At 39.6% G+C, this 27,030-nt stretch overlaps 1 protein-coding gene across 1 annotated transcript in view; it reads right to left on the bottom strand.

The window, feature by feature from the left end:
• Positions 1-27,030, bottom strand: part of baz1a (bromodomain adjacent to zinc finger domain, 1A) — a 104,854-nt gene that overhangs the window by 12,830 nt on the left and 64,994 nt on the right. Inside the window, exons 17-25 of the mRNA XM_078562816.1 lie at positions 23,742-23,872; positions 22,324-23,040; positions 21,185-21,351; positions 19,390-19,580; positions 18,011-18,159; positions 15,787-15,879; positions 10,870-11,117; positions 10,558-10,769; positions 6,913-7,394 (exon numbers count right to left, since the gene is read on the bottom strand). Coding sequence (XP_078418942.1) covers positions 6,913-7,394; positions 10,558-10,769; positions 10,870-11,117; positions 15,787-15,879; positions 18,011-18,159; positions 19,390-19,580; positions 21,185-21,351; positions 22,324-23,040; positions 23,742-23,872 — 2,390 coding nt within the window. The remainder of the gene's footprint in view (positions 1-6,912; positions 7,395-10,557; positions 10,770-10,869; positions 11,118-15,786; positions 15,880-18,010; positions 18,160-19,389; positions 19,581-21,184; positions 21,352-22,323; positions 23,041-23,741; positions 23,873-27,030) is intronic.

The raw sequence follows: 27,030 nt of genomic DNA, 5'->3' as shown, positions 1-27,030 counted from the left end.
CATCTGCGGTATCATGTCCTAGTTGTAGCAAAACTTCCCTGGCGCAGATCAGCCTCTGCAGTCAGCTATGTACGCACCAGAGCCCGATCAAACACCGCAGATGTTGAATGTGGTCATCTTCACCTCAAAGGACAAACAAGATGAGTGAGTGGGGAGTTGGTAAGAAGCGTGTGTCTGTGTACAACTCTATCTGTTCTCTTGCCATCAATGTCCTTCTTACTTGATTCTTTATGTTCTCCTGCCCTATTTTGTTTACATTCAGGCTGCTGTTTCTTGTAGATCCCTCTCTCTCTCTCCCTCCCCTTACTAGTTTAAAGCCTTTAGCACCTCCCTGTTTACCCTTTGCACTAGAACATTGGTTCCATTCTGGTTTAGGTGGAACCTATCCCGTTGGTACAGCTCCTTCCTATCCCAGAACTGGTGCCAGTGCCCATGAAAAGGAACTCTTATCCCATACCAGTCCTTTATCACCTGATCGGTCTACTCCTGTGCTAATTTGCCTGTGGCTCTGAGGATAATCCAGAGAGCATTAACCTCAAGGGTACTGCTTCCTAAACTATTTTCCAGTAGCTTTCCACTCAGCTTCCCCAATACAAATTGGCTCTCTTCTGATGCTTCACAACATTGCTGCGGCTATTGATTTATTCAATAGTTCTCTTAACTCTGCCTTTAATGCCCTTATTCCATTTAAGTTACTCTCATCTCCCACTTCATTGTTCTCAGCTCCTCATGAATAAGGAGTGCTGACTCCAAAACAACAGCCACTTGACCATATAGTCATCCACTTCCAAATTTGCCAAAACCAAAAGCGATAGGGTCACCCTTTCTCTGGCCAAACATCAATATTGCAGAAAAAGGTTCTGCATGGTCAGTATGAGGAGACAGGTACCAAATTTAAGAAACAGAACATCAAAGGTAATAACCTGTGGGTTATCACCTGAGTGAGCCACGTGCAAATTGGCTTAGGACAAATACGATTAGAGAAATGAATGCATGGCTCAAAGACTGGTGTGGAAGAAGTGGGTTCCGGTTCCTGGGCCATTGGCACCGGCACTGGGGAAAGTGGGGTCTGTACCGCTGGGACTGTCTACACCTGAACTGTGCCAGGACTGGTGTTCTAGTCAGCTGCATAGCTAGGGAAGTAGACAGGGTTTTAAATTAAATCGTGGGGGCAAGGGATCATATTTGGGAAGATGTGGTAAATCCAAAGGCAGAGATGAGGTAAGGGAGAAAGGTAATAATATGGGAAATGATAAACAGGCTGTGACAGAAGTGTACAAATCTAAGAGTAAATCAACAGATAAGGCCAGAGGTTACAAAAATAATAAAAGGACAAAACTAAAGGCTCAGTATCCGAATGCATGTAGCATTCATATAACAGATGACCTGAGAGCACAAATAGGAATAAGTATGTACAGTCTGATAGCCTTTACAGAGACATGGCTACAGGATGACATAGATTGGGACCTGAATACTGAAGTGTACACGGCATTTAGGAAAGGCAGGAAGTTAGGAAAAGGGTGGGGGGGGGTCTGTTAATTAATGACAGTATTAGCACAATAGAGAGGGCTGACCCAAGTTCAGGAACGAGGATGTAGAAGCTAGGTGCTGAGATGGGTAATGATAAAGGCAAGGAGTCACTTAGGGGACCTCTACACCACTCCCACATGAGCACCCACATGGTAGGATGGGGTACAAAGGAAGAAATAATGGGAGCTTGTCAGAAAGATACGGTGATAATCATGGAGGATTTTAATCTACACAGACTGAAAAAAAATCAGATGGGCAAGGGTAGCCTCGATGCGAGAATGTTTTCAGGATACCTTCTTAGAACAACACGTCCTGCAGCCACAGAGGAGGCTATATTAGGCCTGGTATTGAACAAGACAGGATTAATCAATGACCTCATAGTGAAGGCGGCCCTAGGTAGCAACGATCATAACATGATTGAATTTTACATTCAGTTTGAGGAAGAGAAGAGTGGGTTCAAGACTAGTATTTTAAACTTAAATAGAGCAATTATGAGGGCATGTAAGCAGAGCTAGCTAAAGTGGACTGGAAAATGAGGTTAAGAAATAGGTCAATACAGTGGCAGACATTTAAAGGGATATTTCAGAATACAATGAATAGATACATTCCAATGAGAAAGAAAAATTCCAAGGGGAGGACCCACCACCCATGGTTAACTAAAAGCTAAAGGCAGTATCAAACTTAAAGAAAAAATATATAACTGCACAAGGATGGGTGACAGGTCAGAAGTTTGGAAACAATATAAAAAAAAAGTAAAGAATGACAAAGATTAATAAGGAGGGAGAAATTAGAGTACGAGAGAAAGCTAGCTAGAAATATAAAAACAGATAGTTACTACAGATTTTTTAAAAAGAGAAGTGAACAAAGTGAATGTTGGTCCAAAGAAAGTGAGTCTGGGGAATTAATAATTGAAAATAAGGAGATGACAGATGAATTAAACAGATATTTGCACTGGTCTTCATTATAGAGGAAACAAGTAACATCCCAGAAATAGCTATAAATCAGGAAATCGAAAGGAAGGAGGAACAAGAAAATTAGAATCACCAGAGAAGTGGTACTGAGAAAATTGTTGGAGTTGTGGGCTGACACCTCCCTAGGTCTTAATGGACTTCATCCCAGGGTCTTAAAAGGAGTGATGAGTGAGATAGTTGATGTGTTGGTTCTAATTTTTCAAAATTTGCTAGATTCGTGGAAGGTTCTATTAGACTGGAAAATGGCAAATGTTACTCCTTTATTCAAAAAGGCAGGGGGAGACAAAGCAGGAAACTACAGGCCAGTTAGCTTAACATACGTCATAAGGAAAATGTTAGAAGCTATTATCAAAGACATTATAACAGGGCACTTGGAAAAATTCAAGGTAATCAGGCAGAGTTAACATGGCTTTTTGAAAGGGAAATCATGTTTAACCAATTTATTGGAGTTCTTTGAAGGAGGCTATGGATAGTGGGGAACCGGTGGATGTTCTATACATAGATTTCCAGAAGGCGTTTGATAAGTGCCACATCAAAGGTTATCGCGGAAAATAAAAGCTCATGGAGTAGGGGGTAACATATTGAAATGGATATAGCGGACATATTGACTGGCTAACTAACAGGAAACAGTAGGCAAAAATGGGTCTTTTTCCGGTTGGCAAGATGTAACGAGTGTTGTGCCACAGGGGTCACTGTTGGGGCCTCAGCTTTTTACAATTTATATAAATGACTTGCTGATGATACAAAGCAAGTTGTGTAAAGGACATAAGGAGGCTACAAAAGGGATATAGATAGGTTAAGTGAGTGGAAAAAGATCTGGCAAATGGAGTATAGTGTGGAAAAATGTGAAATTGTCCATTTTGGCAGGAAGAATAAAAAAGCTCACTATCTAAGTGGTGAGAGATTGCACAGCTCTGAGATGCAGAGGGATCTGAGTGTCCTAGTGCATGAATCACAAAAGCCTAGTAGGTGCTGCAAGTAATTAGGAAAGCTAATTTATGAGGAAAGGTTGAACGGGCTAGGCTTGTATCTGCTAGAGTTTTAGGCTAAGAGGAGACTTGATTGAAACATAAGATCCTGAGGGGTCTTGACAGGGTGGATGTGGAAACTTCTTTCCTCTTGTGAATCTAGAAGTCACTGTTTAAAAATAAGAGGTTGGTCATTTAAGACAGTGATGAGGAGAATTTATTTAGCTCAGGGGATCGAATGTCTTTGGAACTTTCTTCCTCAAAAGGCCGTGGAAGCAGAGCCTTTGAATATTTGAGACAAAGCTAGATAGATTCTTGATAACCAAGGGGGTGAAAGGTCATCAGGGGTAGGTGGGAATGTGGAGCTGAGGTTACAATCAGATCAGCCATGATCTTATTGAATGGAAGAGCAGGCTCAAGTGGCCTACTCCTGCTCCTAATTCGTATGTTTGTATGCAAATATCAGGGCGATAGGGTTGCAGGTAGACATGTCCAATAGGCAATGAGACATTTTAATCTCCAAGACTGACAATCTGCATTGCTGTACAAACCACTGCCTCCTTTCTCCCTGGACTCCCACTTCCCCAATCACTTTGTGGCTTCTTCCTGGCACTGGACAATTTCCTGGGATCTACCACTTGCTCCTTTAATCCCCACCCTATCCAATTCCTTTCCTCAATGCTCAGATATGAATAGTTTCATTTGTAATAGCATCAATCCCTTTTCTTTCAAAATTAGCATCACACCATTAATTCTTAAACCCTCTCCAACTATTGTTATATCGCAAGATGCTTGAACACTTCAGAGAAATAGAAATTTACAGTAGAGAAGGTGGCTATTTTTCTTGCCGACATTGAGAGTTTAACTATTTTTCTTTGTCAGATTTTCTTCCTGCCTACAGCACCCCGACTACTCTGATCAAAGGCACCAACAATCACATCCTTTGCAGTAACAATTCTGGTGTGCTATCCCTGCCAAGCCCCATACGCAGCATTCCCCAAAGTCAACTACTCCAGCCTCCCTTACTTCCAAGAATCCATTCTAGACAATCTATTTTGATCTCTAAAGTGCCCCTTGTCATCATGGTCCATGTACAGCCCATTTCTAATTCATGAATTAAGCAAACATGTCCATACGGTTGGTAACAAAAATTAAAATGTTGCAAATTGATTTATGCAGGTTAAATGAAAGGACCTTTATGACCGATGTCATTTAATGTGGACAAGCACAATGTGAAGCATTTGAGGTTAGATAACACCTGACACGTTTACATCATGTAGGGGTGCCCTTTAATGGAAATGAATCAGGGTTGGGGAACAACAACTGACTGCTCATTAAAAGCACATAAGCAATGCTAACGTTGCTATAGAGATGTCAATATGGTGCAAGGTACAAAGCTACGACCACAGAGTACAAATTAAGTTCACTATATAAAGCTCTGATAAGTCCACACAGTATTTTGGTAAAGTATATTGGGGCTCTGATGAGTGTACAGAGAGCAACTTGCAGAATAAAACTGAAATGTAGTGTATATGGGATTGCTATATTAAAAGGAACTTCAACAGCAAAGAATACAAGTAATTTGCCAGTCGAGACTCTGGCAAATTACATTACAATTACATGAACAATTGTTTGAAAATACCCCAGAGTTTCACCTGAAATGTCTGCAAGATTTCCCTTCCTTCCCACTGCCACCCCAAGGTTTATCTGTCTATTGCAGAAGGAAACACTGCTAGGAGCATGGTAGACAGTGTGCAAGTTGCACTGCCAGGTGAATCAGGCTCAATTGATCTAGTGTTCTTTTCTTTCCCTTTTTGTTTAAGTCAGAAATTTCTCCAATTAAACATTGGGAATATCAGACATTGCATACTGAAGGCATGTTTGGTTCCTAACAAAAAAAAATCTACAACTAAACCAATTCCATTCCCTTACTAATCATTCAGAACCAGGCTATGCAAAATCCTGGCATTTCATTACATCCTCAAACCCCAGAGTTGTAACTTAGATCGCATAGTTCCATAGCTGTAATATGATCTGCCTCTGCTCTTACATCATTTCTGCTGTTGGAGACTGTCCACATTTTTGTCATTTCAATGCTACTTCAACACCCTCCTCTCCCAATATACAGAAAACTACACTGCTTATATCTTGTCTTGCACTAAACCCTATAGCCCAACAACCCACAGATCTCCATGAGCTACCTGCCCTCCAGTACATCAAATTCAAAACATCCTCATTCACAAAACCCTCCAGGACTTCCTTTAGCCCTATTCTCCTGCAGTTGCTGGAGATGTATTGATTTTTGCCACCTGTGTATCCCCACCATCATCCTCTAGCCTACTATTCATGCAGGAACTTCAAATGGCATGGTCCTACTTTTTGGAACTCCCTCTAGTTCCGTTCCCCTGCTCTTACGACTTTGCTCCCCACCTTTAAAAGCCTCAAAACTATTCTTTTCAATTAAGTTTTTGGCTATTTTTTGCTCTGAAGACTTGGAATTTTTATTTTACATTATAATCTACATAAATATAAGCTGACCATATAGGATGGGAGAGTATGTTACACAATGCACCATTTCAATGTACTTGTGATCGATGAGATCAGTCATATTTTCAATAAGCACCAGGTACTTAAAGTACGTAGTACATAATGAGTTACATTTTTTGCAAGGCAGCACGACAGATAACTGCATGTTGAAGCTCAATTTTGGTAACATTAAATAGCCATTTTCAAAAATCTGATGCAATTTCTTTGAAAACTTGTAAAACTTGCTTGTAAGTTATAGTAAAGTTAATATAGTGGTGACAGTCATCCTGAATTATCTAATTTGAGTTGACATCCAGGTTATTAATTTTGTGAATTATTCAGCAATATATTTAAAACAATAGGCTATATCATCAGAACTAAATGAGGGAGTGCTTACTCCCACAATTGTTTAAAAAATCATTTGCCATAAAAAAACGCAATTGTTTGACGAATTAGAGGATATGGAGAACAGGTGTCCCTTATGCTATAGGGAGTTTAATACACTTAATCAAAATGTTGGAACATTTTTTGCCTATGAGATCATGCACCAAATGCAACTAAGAATCCATGACCAAGCCCCCACTAATACCATTGGTTAGCAGATTTAGTCTTGATAATTACAATCCTCTGTATTTACTGCCAGCCTCTTGGGAAAATCGGAACTCAATAATGTTGATAGATTCTGGAAAGGAACTAAGCTATGTTTTGTGATGCTACATGTTGGTGCTCCAACATTGTGCATACAAACATTTCACCAAAAAAAAAACTACATATGCTATGAATATTGACAAAGCAAAAATATTCAGAAATTTCTTATCAGCTTTAATAATTCAGTTTAATGAAATGCATTGCACAGCATCTCTCAATTACTTTTTCAAGGAGTTACTGCATTACATTCTAACAACACTTTAACCTACCTGCAGATTTCCGTTTTCTGCCTCTTTTGCCTGCTTTGATCACCTGAGTTGGATTCTGTTGTACACGACGTGTATACTTCCTCTTTTTTCTTACGGGTTCATCCTGCAAGAGGCCTAAATCAGAAACGTTAACATTGCGAGAGATTGAAGTGCTGCATTCAGGAGTACTGGTAGCAATCTTCCGATATTTCCGTCGCTGACGGGGGGTGCCCAATTCACTGAAGGATTCAATTGCTTGACAGGATTTAGCACGACGATATGGTCTGGGCAGTGGTTTTATTTCCGAGTTTGATGCAGATTTTGGTTTCCTCCCCAATCTTCTGCCACGTTTTCTACCAGTTAATTTGGGGATATTTGACCGATTGCGACGGGTGTATTTTCTTCTACCTGTGCGCTGGGTACCCATTGCTTTTGGAATGCTGGATTTGCCTCTTTTGCCCTTGATTTGTAGTTTCAACCGTGGCCTTCCTCTTCGTGGTTGACTAGTTAAGGAAACAGAACACACACCTTCCTCAAAACATTTATACAAGAGGATTCCTTTACTGCACATTTAAAGCAACTTGGGCATCCAAATTTAATTGTTTAGAATATCTATATTCTGGTCGAGATGAAATTCAGTGACAATTAACAGCAATATTAGTTATACAGTCCTAAGATTAGCTTTTAAAATAAAATTCCTCACCATTATAAACCTGGACCAAAACATGAAAAATCAAATCTGATGCCATCACTGAACAGTCTATAATACTGTATAAAATCTACAGAAAGTTATTAATTATATGCTATATATCCAAACTGCTGGCAGACAAAATGCTTTCAGAGATTTGGCCTCTGCTGCCATTTCATCCCAGCAATATCTTCAATAATCCTAAGACACTTAGGCAACTGACTTTGCAAAGAGACAAACTGTTTTTTGAAAGGCCTATTAGTCTAATGTCAGAGTCCAGAAGTTCCCCACAACTGTTATTAGAGATCAAGTGGCTGAGCATTTGGACAAATGACCTGGTCAGAGAGCCAGCATGAATTTGTGAACAATAAATCACATGTAGAGAACCTAGTTGAATTTTTGAGGCAACAAACATGGCTGTTATTTGTACGCATTTCCAGTAGACATTTGTCAAGGACCCCACATGAAAACTTAATGAAAATGAAGACCTAATGAAAATGAGTGTGAATGGAATTGGTAATGGCTAAGAAAACCTACTGGTTTGGATAAGAAATTGGTTAAGTTGTACAAGACAGTATGAAATATGAGCATGCACAAAAACTGGCGGGACGCAACTCATGGGCTGGAATTTTACAACCCCGTCGTGACGGGGACGGGCCGTAAAACGTGGCAAGCCATTCTGAACTCCATTAACTTCAGCGGGACCGTAAAATCCTGCTGGCATAAAATTCTCACCATGGTGTTCCCAGGGATTTGTACTGGAGTGTTACATTTTCACCATTATTTACAATAGACTTGGATGAAGGAATAGAGAGCTGTACATCCAGCTGATGACACTAAGTTAGGTAGCACAGTAAATAGTTTAGACGGGAGCAATTGCAAAAGAACTGATGGAGAGTAGGCAAAACTGGCAGATGGAGATGGAAGAGCGTGAGGTAATCTATTTTGGGCCCAAGATAGATAGATCAAAGTACTGTCCAAATGGTGAGATGCAATGTATGAACAGAGAAATTTAGGGGTTCAAATACAGAATCACTAAAGGACACGTTATTTAAAAAAAACTGAATAGATTGTTGTGCTTTATCTCAAGTGGAGTGTATGTTATGTTACAGCTGCAGAGCTTGATATGGATTCCATCTGATGTACTGAATTATTTTCTGGGCATCACATTTTAGGGAAGATCTATTGGCCTAGATTCACAAGAATTACATCAGGGTTAAAGGATTAAATTCAGAGGACAGGCTGTATAGACTAGGCTTTCTTTTTCTTAGTATAGAAGATCAGGGGGTGATCAGAGTTATTTAAGGTGATTAAAGAATATGATAGGGTAAAAAGACAAACTATTTCCTTCTGGTGAAAGTCTAGAACAAGGAGGCATAACCTTAAAATTAGAGCTAGGCTGTTCAAGGTCAATGTCAGAAAGCATTTCTTCATACAAAGTGTAGTGGGAATCTGGAATAATGCATTTGCAGTATTTTGCTTTTATTTTAGTGGAAATCTGGAACACTAAAAAAGCTGTTGAAGCTAGGTTAATTGAAAATGCCAAATTTGAGATTTGGTAGGTTTTAGGTATTATGGTTATAGAACAAAGTGGGCAAATGGAGTTAAGATACAGACTAGCCAGGATCTAACTGAATGACAGAATAGGTTCGAGCCTGAATGGTCAACTCCTGTTCCCATGTTCTCAATTACCTTTTGGTGTAGTTAGGAATTAACTGAGTAATCCAGTTATTGAATGAACAGAGTTATCAACAGTACAATTAAATTTAATGGAATAGATTTCAACGTGCAGACTGGAGAGCTAAGGATCAGTGCAAACTGATCCAATTTTGGAGCAAGAGCAACTAATTACTTGACAGACATTCACTTGCTAATACAATAGGAAACAAACTGGCGTTTTTCTAAAATGTAAATGCTAATTCTGTTGAAACATTAAACGTTAAATTACAGCATCCCTTAATACGAACAGCCCTGTCAACAAGACAGAGCTTAACTATCTTAGCAACGGTTTTATTGAAAATATTCAGTGCCATTCAGAATTCGAAACTTGTTTGAGGTTTTCAGACCCCACATTTGCACATACCTTTTTACTCAGGAAGGGACTGATAAAATCAAATTTAATTTGAAGAATTAGTGTTGCAAGTAATATTCCAAATACTTGATGAGTACTCGAATATAGCACTTGGCATATATTGGATAAAATGTGCCATCTAAGAACGCATGCAATATTTCTCGAGTAAAAGTTTAGAGGGATGTGGATTTGAATGAAGATGAGCTTTGATTTTGATGCACAGGAGAGGCAGCCGAGCAAGGAACCAAGTGGTTTTATCATTTTTGTACAACAGGTGTGATAGCATCAAGTGACAACATTTGTTTGAAGAATACGGAATCCTATTTTGGAAAAGCTACACAGCATTGAAAGCAAATTAAGTATTTACAATGAACACTGCCTATACCACTGCAACCCGAGCATACAGCAGACTTAAGACAAAACATAAATCTAGTGTATCATGAAACAAAAATTGTCTACTGCATTCCAGAAACAATCACAGACCTCCCTCTTTTCCCATCCCACCACTGTCACCGTCCCTCACCACCTCCCCCTTCCAATTTGGTCTCCATGCATGTCCATCAACTTTAGATCAGCTTGTTATAGATAGCCCTACACAGGGGAACCTACCCTCCCATTAGCTACACTCAGTTTTTCTATAACAGCTAACCTATCAGTTCATTGCTTTTTCAATGAAGCACTTTTCAACAGGCATGCAGATTTTTAAGTTGGAAATGAGCACAGACTGCTTATTGTACTTGCCTCCAAAGGTGGACCACAGTTGTCATTTGGGAAATTATGTTTGATGCTTAGCGTATTCTCTTATCTGGCTATATTGATGACTTATACCAAAACCCAAAAAAAAAAACAAAAAAGAAAATCGCTGAAGCCACGGCAAAATGCCTCAAAACAATTTTACATTTAATACCTTTTTTCCATTTCATTTTCTTCGGTTTCATTTTTTTCCATTGCCTCCTTCTCTTCTTCATTCTCCGCTTCCATTATCTCCTCTTCTAACTCCTCCACTTCAGCTACATCTTCTTCCTCACTGTCCAATGATGGCCTCTGTCTGGCCGTTGGACGGCGAAACCGCTGCTTTGGTCTACATTCAGGGCAGAACCAATCATCATCTGGAATGATCTAAGGGAAATTGGTTACATTAAATAACTTGATTTTGAGTGACCAGAATACAATTTTATATTGTATATAAATCTTTAGTTTTAAAAGTATATATACAAACCTTAACCTTTGGTCTCAAGCAGTACGTGTGGTGACCTCTATCACAACCATCGCATAAGAGCATGTTTTCTGCATCACCCTTCTTGTGGCAGATCTTACAGCGAGCATTCAGCAAAGACTTGGCCCATACGATGCTGCGATCCAGTGTAGAGAGATGAATGAAAACCTGAGCCAAGCTAGTAGAAGCGACAAGTGACTCTCTCCAGCGATCTAATAGCGTCTTCTGTATTTTACCACCATCACTAGCATCTAAAATACAATTAAAAGCAATTATTTAGGCAATTTGTCAGATTTTAAAAACAAGTTTCATTCACAAACTTTACTTTCCACAATTCACCAGCCTTTTAACCCAACCATTTTTGATATCTTGCAATTGGACTTATCCGATCTCGTCAGTTTTTAACAATACTTGGTAATAGCATATCAATACCAAAGACAGCAATAATAACTATGAGGCAAAAATAGAATCTACTGAACAAAAATGACTCAAGAGCCCATTTTAAAATCTAGTCAAACAGTTTTCCAAAGGAAAAGAACACAATTATCAGATACATATATTCAACACAACTTTCCCCTGCATCAAACATTCCCTCTAAGTTGCTCAGCAATGTGGCAATCTGAAAGTCTATGTACAGGCTTCGGCCACTATCAATACAGTGCTGCACTGACATGCAACAAAAAATTAAAGAACTGACAACATAACCAAATTGCCCTCGTACTTCAAAAAGAATAATGAGAGAGAATATTACCCTACACTCACTCTATTCGGCTTGGTTTTCAATTGTATCCTGTACCTGATGTTTCAAACCATTTTCTTTTAACCACTACTTCCATTACATTCCAGGGATCTCTGGCTTTGGATGCCTCATCTTTTCTCCTTGTGGAAATATATCTGGTTTGAACCCAAATATCTCTGCTTTGAAAGTCTGCCTTTGCATATTTACTGCTTTCTAGCCAACCTTTGATTTGAGAAGGGATCTTGCTCCAAGTAGACTTGAAACACTGAAATTGGACTTGGGTATTTTCACCATTGATTATTCTTTTTGGTCCTCTCCATAATCATTTTAAAACTAATTATATTATGGTCGCTTCTCCAGATAGTCTTCCACTAAAATACATTGCTCTTGGTTTGTCCCCCTTACCTCCCATCAAATCCATCAATGTAACTGAATTAAACTGAAATTGAACAGGTTGAGCCTACACCTATTGGAGTTACGAAGAGGTGATCTTATTGAAACATAAAAGATACTGAGAGAGCTTGATAGGGTAGATACAGGGAGGATGTCTCCTCATGCAGGGGAGACCAAAGCTAAGGGACAGAGTTTAAGAATAAGGGGTCTCCCCTTTAAGACGAGAACTTTTTTTTCTCAAAGGGTAGTTAGTCTGTGGAATTCTCTTCCGCAGAAAGCAGTGGTGACCGGGTAATTGAATTTATTCAAGGCAGAGTTAGATAGATTTTTGATAGACAAATGAGTCAAGGTTATGGGGGACAGGCAGGCAAGTGCAGTCGAGACCACAGTCAGATCAGCCATGATCTTACTGAACAGTAGAGCAGGCTCAAAAGGTCAAATGGTCTACTCCTGCTCCTAAGTCCTATGTTCCTATGAAGTTCCTATTACTGATGCATTATTTACATTTATCTGAAAATTTTGTAGACTTGTTCCTCAACTCCTCAATGCAGTCTAAGTAAAAAGCCACCAATATCACACCTTTTCTTTTCCTTAAGTTTAATCAAATAGATTCCACCGTAAGCCTTCAAATACTCTCTCTAAAACTGTATTATACTTCATCAATATGGCCATCCTGCGCTTTCGTTTTCTTTTTGCCCGAATACATTAACTCAGGAATGTTTGGCTCCAATTTCTGCTGATTTTTAAAGGTAGGTCTCTGTTTTAGCCACTGCATCATAATCTCCATGTAGCTCATGAACGGTATTTTAATAATCCATGCATTAGCACATTTCCAATACAATGTTAGTAGGCTTTGTTTTGTTTTTCTTTAATACCTGCTCTTTGAACACTATTCTTTGTCCTGCTGCTGTTTGTCTTAGTTTTCAATCCTTATAACTCTTCGCTGCTGCTCTCCCCCTACCAAATTAGTTTAACTCTCCTCTATGGTACCCGTTAACCTTCTTGTGAGGGCAATGGCCCGAACTCTGTTCACATATAATCCATTCAACTTGCACAGTTCCTGCCTACCCCAGGAATCTGAAATTCTCCCTCACAACACTTCTCCACCTATCTGTACTACCTTCCTGTTTCTGTACTCACTAATATGGGGCACCCCCTGGGAGCAAGCCAGAATTGAGGTCTGGTTCCTTATTCATTTTCCTAACCTGTCTGCTTGTAGGATCTCAGTCCCTTTCCCACACAAGTCATTGGTTCCAACATAGTTCATGGCATCAGGCAGTTCCTCTTCCCCTCACAGAATGTCCTGCGCCCATTTTCTGATAGCCCTTACGCGATGACACTGCTATAATCATGGGTGACTTTAATCTTCACATCAATTAGACAATGAGTTCATATATTGTATTCAGGACAGTTTCTTAGAACACCAAGTTCTGGAGCTTAACAGGGACCAGACTATTTTGGGCCTGGTATTGTGCAATAAGAAAGGGTTAATTAAAGACCCGATTGTAAAGGCAACAGTGATCATAATATGGTAGAATTGCACAGTTTGAGAGTGAGAAATGTAGGTCTGAAACTAGAGTCTTAAATGTAAATAAAGGCAATTACAAGGGTGTGAAGACAGTTGGCTAATGTTGACTGGGTAAATGCAGCGCCAGGCACTTAAGGAGATATTTCATAATCGTTAATCATATAATACATAGAGGAAGAAAGACTCAAGATGGATGCATTATCCATGGCTAACTAAGGAAGTTAAAGGTGGTATCAAATTGAAAAAGATGTATAATGCTGCAAAGATTAGTGGCAGGCCAAAAGATTGGGAACATTTTAGAAAGCAGCAATGAAAAATAAAGAGCGAGAAATTGGAGTATGAGAAAATTTCAGCTAGAAATATGATATAAAGACAGTATAATCTTCTATGAGTATATAAAAAGGAAATGCATAGTTAAAGTGAGCACTGGTCCTTCATTGAAGACGACTGGGGGTGGGGGGGGAGGATCTAGAACTTGGGGGCAGTTTCAAAATAAGGGGTCTCCCATTTAAAATGGATATGAGAAGGCATTTCTTCTCTGATGGTCGCTAGTGTTTGGGACTCTCTTCCCAGTGAGCAGTGGAGGCATGGTCATGGAATATATCCAAGGCTGAGTTGGACAGATTTTTGATTGTCAAGGGCTGTGGGGAACAGGCAGGAAAGCAGAGTTAAGGCCACAATCAGATCAGCCATAGTCTTATCGAATGGCAGAACAGGTTTGAGGGACTGAATGGCCTATTCCTGCTCCTATTTTTGGACCAGGGAGACAAACCACTCAGGGCTTTAGTCTGCAGCTGCAGAAACACCTGTTCATCCCCCTGCATATAAAATCCCTTATAACTGCATTCCTACATTTTCTTAAACCCCCACTGCACAGCCACGTCTCCCATACCGTATGGATTCGCTTCTGACTGCCCCAAGGTGTCCTCGATCTCACTGGTAATAATTTAATACCAGTTTGAGAGAGACATGCAACTGGCCTTATCTTCCTAGTGGTCGCTGACTCCATCTCCTCCTGAACTCTGCAGGTAAGAGGTGACCACCTCCTGAAATGTGATATCCAGAAAACTCTCAGCTTCTCACGTGCATTGCAGTGACCCCTGCTACCTCCTAGCTCGGCAACTGAGCCTGAGCATTTGGTAGCATTTCCTGCATATATACTTTCCAGGACACGTTAAGTGTTTGGGAGATCCCACATAGCAAAGAATGTGCGTGCAATGAGCCTCAGCTACCCTGCCACGTTAGGTGTAGTTACTTCAAATTATTTGTTTAGTTTTAAGGTGACTGAATTGTTCAACTAACACGAAAGCACTAATCAATTAACTAAATACTTACCTGTAACTTACACTCATTTCTCTTCTCTCTGTTGTGATATTTAGAAAGGTGTTTTAACTGAGTAGCATTTTTTTTCTTGCACTGACCTTTTACTTTTGACCTTGAACTAACAAGTCCAGGCATACGGTATATATACTGGGCATGACACATCTTAATATATTACAGGTCTGGTGACAAAATGCTTATATTTTTGTTCAGCTTTGAAAAGAGTGTTGCATAACAATAAAGTTAACGAAACAAAATGGAACCCCACACAATGCACAAGCTCACAATTAAAATAGAAGACAGCCATCCCATGTCAGAACTTGGTAGGTTCTTAATGTTCAAAAAGCTAGGACCTCCACGTACTACCAACCACAAAAAAAATGCCAACAAAACAATGCTAACTAACAGCTGTCACTGCAAATTACAAAGGGACTTTTTAGTAATGCATTAACTAGAGGATTATTGCACTTGTTACTAAAAGATTGTTATAAGCAGGGTCCAATGCATTATATTTAACATGAAAAAGATGTAAACTGCACTCCATCTAGAGTAAATGACTGCCAAAGATTTGGTAATTACCGTACATCACTGTCTAAGGATGATCTGCAAAATGCTATTCACTTTCATGAATCAGTACATCTGAAAACCCAAGACTGTTACATTACCACTCCAGCTGCACACCCAAAAAGTGACACTCTCTCATATTTTGCCTCCCTCATTGAGCATGCATCATTTGGTGCCATTAACAGAGGGTAGCCTAATACAGGCTAAAGGAGTCTATTTCATTTTGATTTGCAAGCAGGCAAATATTTTGAAGTCTTTTACTAAACAGTTCTTAATATAGTTCTAACTCTCCACCAACAAGCTCAAACCAAACATTTATACTTGATCATATTTGGCATTCTTGGCAAGTGACTCAAGACACTTAATAAATATCCACCATCTTTTTCACTGAATTGATCGTCATCTTTCCTTTTCTTATCATCTTTCTTCTTTTTGTCTTTTTGTTCCTTTTTTACATCATCCGAGTCTCCTGTTTGAAGTGAAAGGATTTCTAATTAATAATTTTCAAATGTTAAAGTTTTAAATACATTAAGACACTGAAATGCTGAGCTGAACAAACTGCAGCAATAGAGCCTGATGACTGAATGCTTTAGTAAGCTGAGCGTAGTGTAGTGTAGATGTAGTGTAGTGTAGATCTTCACTTGCCAAAATGCAGCTGAGCATTTCAGACAAAATACGCACCATTTGTCAATAAATAATCGTAAATCTTGATTTTCCATTATTAAGGGGAAGTAGAAGATGGTCAGTTTTAAATAATCTTAAGAATGCATTAAAGTCATTGGCTTTGCACCTGGGTCATTGCATCAAAACTTTGCAGGTATGTTTGGGCTTGGGGCAGAGGAAGCTAAATATTAAGAGTAGTTTCTGCTAATTGAATGTGATTTTTTTTTGCATAATGCCACACGTTTCATTGAGTCCCAGTTTTCTGAAAACAAACTTTTTTCTGGTGAGCAATTAGAGGTGCTACCTTGCCCAATTGTTTACATTGCACATATGAGAGTGAGTTCGAAGGTTATTTAATCAGTGGAGGCATTGCAGCCAAATTTGATGCCAATTACACCAAGGCTTTCAAGCATCTCGAACTCGAAAGGTCCATGAGCAATGCCATGAAACTACAGCTAGTAGGGCATTGATGCACTTATTAGGGCAACTGTCAAGACAATGTATGCCACTTTATTTGTTACAGACCTTGGTAAGGCCTCAGTTACAATACTGTGCCCAGTTTTGGTTTCCTCATATGGTGGATGATAGGGGTCTTATAAAGGATGCAGAAGGCGGCCACGAAATTAATTTTCAACTTAAAGCATCCCGATCAAGGTAATCTAAAAGAGCTGGGACTGTACAATCTAGAGAAGCATGGACTTTGAGATGGTCTGATTAAACTTCTCAGAAATAGATAAAGTAACAAATTGCATTCGAGTTAACAGTTTCTTGCAATTAAATCAGTGGGAATGCACAATTTTAAGCTGTGCAAAGCCAGATCTAGGCTAGTCATCAGGTGGTTTCTGTCTTAGAGAATAGTGGATCTCTAGAACAAGTTGCCAACTCTGTTGGCCTTCTCTCGCTTCCATAACAGTTAGGCAACACTCATGTTCAGAATGCCTACAGGACAAAAATCATAGGAACACATAAATATGAACCATCATATTCAGGAGGAAAGGAAGGGGTAAAAACACAATTTTAAATGTTTAAAACAGAGTAGGGATAAAGACTTCAGTTCTAAAATCAGGAGGAAAGACGTGGTGGAAGACTGCATAGCAATATTAAACTTTTATATCTTTCTGATGCAAAAAAATTCTTGAGGTTGGGCAAGTTTCCAAAATTTCATTGGACTTTTCAATGCAACAACTCGTACGCTCAAAGTTCCAACATGTTAATTTGGACTAAAAAAAGAATGCTACAGTTCTGCATAGTACCACTTGGGCACTACAACTTAAGCATCCTTTATAGTGATGGTTTTAGATCACCACCCACTGGAAAATGATCAGCTGCAATTAATACTTCAGGCAAAGCAAGCATAAAAAGTTTTAAAAAGAGTTTTAAAAAAAGGTCAGAGGAAAAAAACAAAAATGCTTGAACTGGTAACACTGCCCCTTCAAAAAGTTCACTTTTTCAGCAATTATCTAAACTAGTAGCAGTGAATATGCATAGTATTAGTTACCTACAACATTAGTTTCACACCAAAGTTGATTTTTATCCCTTTGGGAGAACCAGTTGAAACATTAACCATACATGAGTTTATTTATTAATTTTCTAAATATAAACTTTAAGCCACTAGCTTCCAAACTGGTGTGCCTGTTCCTGCATATATTTCTTGTGAACTCCTGCAAATGCCAAAAAACTTTGGGGTTCCCAACCTATCTTTCAAAAGACAGTATGTAAAGGAATACAGTGTTAACCTTCAGAGAACATGTTTTATTAATATACAGCGATATAAAAAATTAAGTACAAAAATCACTCAGATGAGGCCTTGGGAATCCCATGAAATTCTCCTGTTAACTCATTATAATATGGGATTCCATTTTTAAAATCAGTGACTTAAGCAAATTGGAGATTGAGTTACAAATTACTCATTGAATTTTTAAAACAAAAATACCAACCCAAAGGAGGCTTCAGAAATTTGCGCTCAATTCCCTGTTCCAACTGAAGCAAAGCAATAGCCAGATAACGCACCACAGAGTTTACATGTTGTGGAGTACTAGTACTGGTAGATACAGAACTTTTTGTTTCGGTCTTGAGTTCCAAAGGTCTGAATCATAAACCAAAGACAATATTTGTCAGTGTCACACTGCCACAAGCGATCTCATGAGTATCATGTCAGTTTAGTAATATATCTCAATGTTATAGCTTGACATTTTTGCAGTAATTATCAAATCCTTGGTATGCATCCACAATTTATGTAAACTTGATTGGCACATGAATAACTTTTTGTAATAAAGTTTAGTCAGTTTAAGATGAATGCATTAGAAACTGAAACAAAAGATCCTCAGTTAAGAATTTTCCTATATTCACAACACAGCTCAATGTATATGTTTTGAGAACATGAAGCAACAGATCTGTCGAAACCAGAATAACTGTATTATGATACATGTCTACTGAGGAAACATCTCTAAAAGCAACAAGCATTAATGAGTATTGTGAACTTCTTTGCTGAGGAGGCTTGAAATGGAAATATTTCACATATCCTGTAAGTAATGACAGGACCAATAGATGAATGACAAAATAAAACACACTTTGGCGCTCCTGTTAATCTATAGCTCCAGGTTTCAGGAAAGTCAGACAGTATATTTTATACAATGGAAGCCCCCCGCAAATCCTCCAAAATTTCAATGTAAATAACTATGGAAAAGTCTATGTATTCTGTTAACAATGTGGTCCTCAAGATTTTTTTAAAGTCTCTTGTAAAGTTATCATTGGATCAGTCAAGAGAATTGTACATCCATTGAAGTTTTTAAGTGCTGGCAAATTTGCAGCATTAGAACATCTGCCCAAGAACAACAAATATCAATTCAGTGCAGAAAAGCAACGGACTACCATATCCCTTTTCATTCCTTTTTTTTTGCATCACACCACATCCTACGGAAATCAGAAGTCAAACTCAAACCTTTGGCCTTATGCTAAACGTTAAAATTTTACCCGTGCTAATAGCCAATGCCATAAACTCCAGGTGCCTTCCAGGCATAGATAAAGCGGTAAAGGCCTGCTTCCTGATATATTGTGTTGCTGCAGATAATGTTGGACTGGATGTGCAGGGATTACTAATGGTCATGAGATTTGCTTGGGCCACTAACACTAAATTGGTTTCTGCAAATCTATGTTTGAAACATAGAGAACGCAGATTGTCCCTACCTGACAAAAAAATACAAAGCAATTCTCCAATGTTTGGTTTCATCTAGCTATAAGCACATAAATATTTAGACAGAATTTCAATGGCCATATTTTGACTTAAATCATAGAAAATAAAACATATTAGTAATACCTGTCTTTAGAGTTATATCTATTGTTCATGCCTTCAAGTACTTTTGCTTCTTCTCCCTCAATTTTAATAGTTCCATTTTCCTTAAAATCATTCTCCAATAATCGAATACCATTTTGTGTAGGAGTTGCTTCACTCAACCATTCATACTGTCGAGTTTCCAGCGCTTCTCTCCAAGCATACCGCTCCATCACCTGCTCATAGAAAAGTTTGTTAGGCATTCTGTTTAAAACTAATGAACTAATTTGTTGCACTGTAAAGGTTACAACTTAGTCCTTTGATAGACAATTCCATACTTGAAAATTAAATCACACACCAAGAACAAGATTGAGGAAGCATGTATGTAATTGTAAAATTTGTACCTTTGCATATACTTCTTATCACAATTGCTATCAATTTTATCACACCGACTTATGCCTAATAAAAAGAAAGCTGAACTATCCATACATACATTCACCTCTCCAGCCCATGAATGATCAAATGGCATTGCCAGCTGCTTTCACTGCAAGCCCCACCTTTTGAAAAGTACAAAGGAAAACCAGTTTGTGCTACTTATGGTAAAGTTTACTTTTTTTTAAAAAAAGGCACTTTTTGCTGGATTGAAATTCCCATGCAAACATCTGGCAGTGCTTTGTTTTAATTGCAAGCTCTTTGTCACATATTCTGGCTAGCTTTGCAAACACCCTCTCATTTGCAGCTCCACATATTATTTAAACCCCCAATGCAGCTGCTTTCCCTGCACTGACTAGCAAGTTGCTATTTTTGGAAAACTTGACAGCCATCTTTTTATTCCTGATCTCACTCAAATTTAAACTCCATCTTTTCTCTTAAAGTGTGTTGTCCATTACTTCATCCAGACCTCTTCCCCAGGCACCTCACACAAAAGTTCTTCACAATTTTTGTCCATCCCATTTGAAAATTTTCTCCACAATTACAGCTCTCTCGTGTTTAGGACTCCTAATGTATTCCTAAAATACAGCTTGCAAAATGAAAATCACTTTCCCATAAGAAACCATGTAATAAGGATGGGTTACATTCCTGAACTAATTTTTACATTAAAAACCTACTGACTGCCTTGAAACTAACTCGCCCCAAAATCCACTTTATTAACTCTTAACTACTTATGAACTGTTAACTACTTGATTCCTATTTGCTGGTTCTTGCTCCCCCCACTTGCCAACTCTCCCGCTCACTGCTTCCCTCCCCCAACCCTGAGAGGCAGAAAGCGGGAGAATTTGAAAACAAACCATTGCTTCACTGCTTTCCGCTCCCAATCCCTGGCTTTTATCATGAACTTCAAAAAAGACGAGTATGCTCAGTAACCGGGCTAAAATTAAAATGGAAGCAGTGCTATTCAGGGAACGTCCTTAATTTACCAACTATGTTAAAAAAAGAAAATGCAATATTAGAACGGGCTTCAAATGGGGATGCCTGTACTCCAAAACAATCTTGTCTTTATTACATACCCAAATTATCCTATCCTCTCAACATCAGTAGTTTCCTGAATATTCAACTGAGAACTCAACCAGGTAAGATGCACCCACAAATCATACTATCCTGTAAATGGTTTTATTCAACTTCCATTAACATAAAATAATGGTAAGTGAGGAAAGGAAATAGTGTGTTAAGGATTCAAAGTAATAGTAGCCTGCACATACAAGCATAAAAGAAAATTTGATGGGAAACCTGACAAAAGTGTTAAAGAAGTTACACATACTGAAAGTGTGCATTATAAAAATCAAAAATACAGACTTCCAAATCCTGCAATATATTTCTATTTTCATATAGCAATACATACTTTTATTCCCCCTAGAGTTCCTTGCCAGGTTCGATCTTCAATGTCCAGCAACAGATCCTTCAATCGCAGTTCAAGTTGCTTCTCAGCAGATAATACCGAAGTGTCATGTGCGCTGTGAGCACCTTTTAAAGTACTTCGAACATTCTTGCTCTCCACTGGAGGTTTATCTGGAAATCAGTATCGTATGGGCTTCATTTGTATTCTCCCTCAGCACTTCACAAGCCATTCCATTCCTTCTTGCACCACTGATACTTCCTGACACTTCATTTTCACCCAATCTCAGCTAATATTGCTTCTTGAACAAAAATGAGATTCCCCCCCCGTCATTCCGAAATCAACCATTGTATGGTACCAGGATACAAATTCTCTGACTTATTTTCACATTCTGAACAATGCAAATGTAGTTTTACATCTGCATAAAGTCCAGGTCCAGGATCAAACGTAAAGTATAAAATAATAAACTAGCCATTAAGCCAGCTAACACAAACTTGGTAGAGCACATTTATTTCAATTACTCGGATATGACTGTACATAAGTCAGCCAAAATCACTCAAACTAGTCACCAGCACTCAGCGCCAATGGTACTATTGATCAGGAGGATAATCCAATTTCATGTTAAATTGTTTGAGTTAGGGCACATTACTATGTAAAACATCAAATGGAACTTTTAGCTGTTATTCTGATGAGTTAGCAAAAGTAAAAATGGTTAATTACAAAAATAAATATGGCACTTTTTTTTTCCAATATCAGAGGAGAGCTATTGAAATCTGAACATTCTAAGCAGAAAGTTGACCATTTCATAAATTCATGTTTCACTATTATATGAATAGCCCATTAAACGTAGCGAGAGAACAAAACCATAATAAACTAAATCAAATTGTGACTGTCCGTAACATGAAAACTTCATTAGCCTGTGGGCAACTGAAATGCTGCAGCCACAACAGAATTTATTCCTTTAATCAAAACAAAACTTTACCCAAAAATGATATTACAGAATGACAGATAATATCTAATTATGGATTACCTTTTTCCCACTTGTTCTACCTTTTATTTCAATGCTGCTAAAGTTATTAATAGTATTCTGATGTTCATGTGAAAATGTTGAGGATAAGTAACTGCTAAGATTGTTAAGACCTTACCTGGAATGTTGAATCTTTCCACAGGAAAGTTAGTAAGGAACTCATTTAGTCGGCTTTTCTCCTGGAGAAGAGTTTCTTTCAAAGAGTTCTCTCTATTTCCCCTTGAGTTAAGTGCTTCAATCAGTTGATTTAATTGTTCTGGTGATGAGTAAAAGCACCATCGATTTGGCTTGTTGACTGGCCTGTGCAACTCCGCTGTATAACTTGTGTCAAGAATTTGGTCCTGTTTTGAGGTAGATGGCTGTGATGATTGTAAAGGAGAAACTGAAAAGTTTCGGGCCTGAGAAACATTTTTGCTATGTGGCTCGTGCTGCTTTAGGTCCATCTTCCCTGAAGCTCCATTCCCTGAGGATTCATTACCTTGTGCTTTATCAGAAACTTTATTTCCCTGAGACGCCAAGTTCTCAACTAGAGTTTTTATAGGACAAGGCTGCAACATGTCCTCCATCAAACCTTCATAGTCTTCCTCCACAAACAAGCCAGGTACAGAATTTAACACCCAATACCTACGGTACATACGGTCTCGCCCCAAAGGAAGAATATTGGTGCAGGATATAGCATTTTGAATTTTCCCTCCAAGCTCTTTTTCCTTTTTTTGCTGCTCATGTTTCAAAGCTTCCTCTTCCTCTGGAGTTAAGATTACTTTTCTGTCTACCGCAACTGCTTCAGTTTCCTCACGATTCCGGGCACTTTTAAACCCAACTTGATTATTCTTTCCTATATACATATATGCACATGTAAAAAAAACAAATTCTAATACTCAAAGTACAGTATCACAGAATATTGATTGAAACATTACAGCACAGGAGATGGCCATTTGGTACAATTCCCATCTTTAGTATTCTCTCCTTAATTACAGTTCCATTCATATGAATACCTTTTCCTTGTATTAGTTTCCTTTCAAGTACTTATTCAGTTTCATCAAAAAGTACAAACAGATTTACCAATTAGAATATACAATGATGCAGTAAACCAACTTTTATTTTAAAAATTTTGGAATTTAAATGTATGCATCTTTTCCTGGTCATATCATGGCGGTGACATAGTGGTATTGCCACTTGACGAGTATTCCAGAGACCCAGGGGAACGTTCTGGGGACCTGGGTTCGAATCCTATCACGGCTGATGGTGAAATTGGAATTCGATAAAAATCTGAAATTAAAGGTCTGACAATGACCATGAAAAAATATGCCAATTGTCATAATAACCCATTTGGTTCACTAATTGTCCTTTAGGGAAGGAAATCTGCCATCCTTCTTTGGTCTGGCCGACATGTGACTCCAGGCCCACAGAAATGTGATTGCCCTCTTAAATGCCCTCTGAACAAGGGCAATTAGAGATGGGCGATAAATGCTGGCCGAGCCAGCAACGTCCACATTTCATGAACGAACAACAAAAAATAGCAACTTGATGTTCTACCTTTTTGACTCCTTATACTTGATCCCAATTCTTCCTCGTCTTCTGTGGCTGTTTCATGCCCTCTATCCTTGTGTGCAGACTCTTGGCTCTCTGTGCTGGTATCGAACTCTTCCTGAGTTATGTCCTCTTCACTTCAAAAGAAAAAATTATATTTATAAATAAAACAAAAATTCCTTCATCGTCCCACCATAAATATTTTACTATTCCTGGTGTATTGTTCCAGACATATACCACTGCCTCAACCCAAAAAAGCATCCTTTGTGTTATAAAAACCTAAGAAGTAGGAGGAGTAGGCCACAGGATCAGTCGAGCCTACACTGCCATTAAATAGGGCCCTGGTTGATTGGAGCTTGGCCTCAAATCCTCAGTCTTGCTTGTTCCTCCTAACCCTCAACTCACATATCGCTCAAAAATCTGTTTTTCAGCCTTGAATATAATCAAAGATTCAGCCTTATCTTCCTCCCTTCCCACTGTCCAGAACCCCAAACATTCCAAGTAGAATAGCGATTTACTTGTACTTTTCAATTTCATTTATAGTTCAGGGGAGGCGGTGGCGTAGTGGGATCATCACTGGACTAGGAATCCAGAGACCCAGGGTAATGTTCTGGGGACCCGGGTTTGAATGGTGAAATTTTAAATTCAATGAAAATCTGGAATTAAATGTCTGATGATGACCACCATTGCCAATTGTCGTAAAAACCCATCTGGTTCACTAATGTCCTTTAGGGAAGGAAATCTGCTATCTTTACCTGGTCTGGCCCACATGTGACTCCAGATCCACAGCAATGTGGTTGACTCTTAAGTGCCCTCTGAAATGGCCTAGCAAGCCACTGAATTGTATCAAACCACTATAAAGTCACAAAAAAGGAATGGAACCAGACAGACCACCTAGCATCGACCTAGGCATTGGAAACAACAACGACAAACAGCCTAGTCGACCCTGCAAAGTCCTCCTTACTAACATTTGGGGGCTAGAAATTTGGAGAGCTGTGTCACAGGCTCAAGCAATGGCCTGACACAGGAATCACACCTTCCAATGCCCCAGATATCATCATCACCGGGTATGTCCTGTCCCACCAGCAGGGCCTCATCCTCACCAACCTGCCTGCCGCGCATGCATCTGTCCTTGACAGTATCGGTAGTAGTGACTACCACACGGTCCTCATGGGGATGAAGTCCCATCTTCACATTGAGGATACTGTCCAGTGTGTTGTGTGGCACTACTACCATGCTAAATGGGATAGGTTTCAAACAGACCTAGCAATTCAAGACTTGGCTACCATGAGGCACTGTGAGCCAGCAGCAGCAGCAGAATTGTACTCAACCACAATCTGTAACCTCATGGCCTGACATATCCCCAACTCTACATTACCGCCAAGCTAGAGGTCACCCTGGCTCAAGGAACAGCACAGGGGGGTATACCAGGAGCAGCACCAGGCATACCTAAAAATGGGGTGTCAACCTGGTGAAGCTACATCACAGGCTCTGAAGAGCCGCCATACGGACTCGAAACATTAACTTTTTTTTCTCTCTACAGATACTGTTAGACCTGCTGAGTTTTTCCAGTATTTTCTGTTTTGTTTCAGATTTCCAGTATCTGCAGTATTTTGCTTTTATCACAGGACTACTTGCGTGCTAAACACCATAAGCAGCAAGTGATAGACAGAGCTTAGTGAGCCCACAACCAACGGATCAGATCTGCAGTCCTGCCACATCCAGTCGTAAATGGCAGTGGACTATAAAACAACTCAATGGTGGAGAAGGCTCCACAAATATCCCCATCCTCAATGATGGGGGAGCCCTGCATATTAGTGCAAAAGATAAGGCTGAAGCATTTGCAAGAATCTTAAGACAGAAGTGCCGAGTGGACGATCCATCGCGGCCTCCTCCGGAGGGTCACCAGCACCACAGATGCCAATCTTGAGCCAATGCGATTCACTCCATGTGATATTAGGAAACAGCTAAAGGCACTGTATACTGCAAGGATTATGGGCCCTGACAATATTCCAGCAATAGTACTGAAGACTTGAGCTCCAGAACTTGCCACACCCCGAGCCAAGCTTTGTGTACCTTGTACACAAAGGGTACGCAGGACAAATCCAACCCAGCCAGTTACTGCCCCATCAGTCTACTCTCGATCATCAGTAATGGAAGGGGTCACCAACAGTGCTGTTACGTGGCACTTACCTAGCAATAACCTGCTCACCGATGCTCAGTTTGGGTTCTTCCAGGGGCACTCAGCTCCTGTCCTCATTACAGCCTTGATTCAAACATGGACAAAAAAACGAGTTGAACTCCCAAGGTGAGGTGAGAATGACTGCCCTTGACATCAAGGCAGCATCTGACCGACGTGACATCAAGGAGCTCCAGCAAAACTGGAGTCAATGGGAATCAGGAGAATAACTCTGTACTTGCTGGACTCATAACTATCACAAAGGAAGATGGATACGGTTGTTGGAGGTCAATCATCTCAGTTCCAAGACATCAGTACAGGAGTTCCTTAGGGTAGTGTCCTAGGCCCAACCATTTTCAGTTGCTTCATCTTCCTTCCATCAAGGTCAGAAGTGGCGATGTTCACTGATGATTGATTGCACAATGTTCAGCACCATTCACGATTCCTCAGATACTGAAGCAGTCCATGACCAAATGCAGCAAGACCTGGACAATATCCAGGTTTGGGCTGACAAGTGGCAAGTAACATTTGCGCCACACAAGTGCCGGGCAACGGCCATCTCCAACAAGAGGGAATCTAACCATCACCTCTTGACATTCAATGGCATTACCATCGCTGAATCCCCCACTATCAACATCCTGAGGGTTACCATTGACCAGAAACTGAACTGGGCTAGTCATACAAAGACTGTGGCTACAAGAGGAGGTCAGAGGCTAGGAATCCTGTTGCGAGTAACTGACCTCCTGACTTCCCAAAGCCTGTCCACCAACCACAACTCAAATCAGGGATCTGATGGAATACTTTCCACTTGCCTGGATGACTGCAGCAACAACAACACTCAAGCAGCTTGACACCATCCAGGACAAAGCAGCCCACCTGATTGGCACCGCATCCACAAACATTCACTCCCTCCACCGCCGATGCACAGTGGCAGCAGTGTGTACCATCTACAAGATGCACTGCAGGAACTCACAAAGCCTCCTTAGGCAGTACCTTCCAAACCCAAAACCACCGCCCTCTAAAAGGACAAGGGCAGCAGGCAGATGGGAACACCACCACCACCTGGAAGTTCCCCACCAAGCCACTCACCATCCTGACTTGGAAATATATCGCCGT

This window comes from Cetorhinus maximus, chromosome 18 (assembly GCF_964194155.1).
Source record: "Cetorhinus maximus chromosome 18, sCetMax3.hap1.1, whole genome shotgun sequence".
NCBI classification, from domain to species: Eukaryota; Metazoa; Chordata; class Chondrichthyes; order Lamniformes; family Cetorhinidae; genus Cetorhinus; species Cetorhinus maximus.
This window is presented reverse-complemented; position numbering and strand designations above follow the sequence as displayed.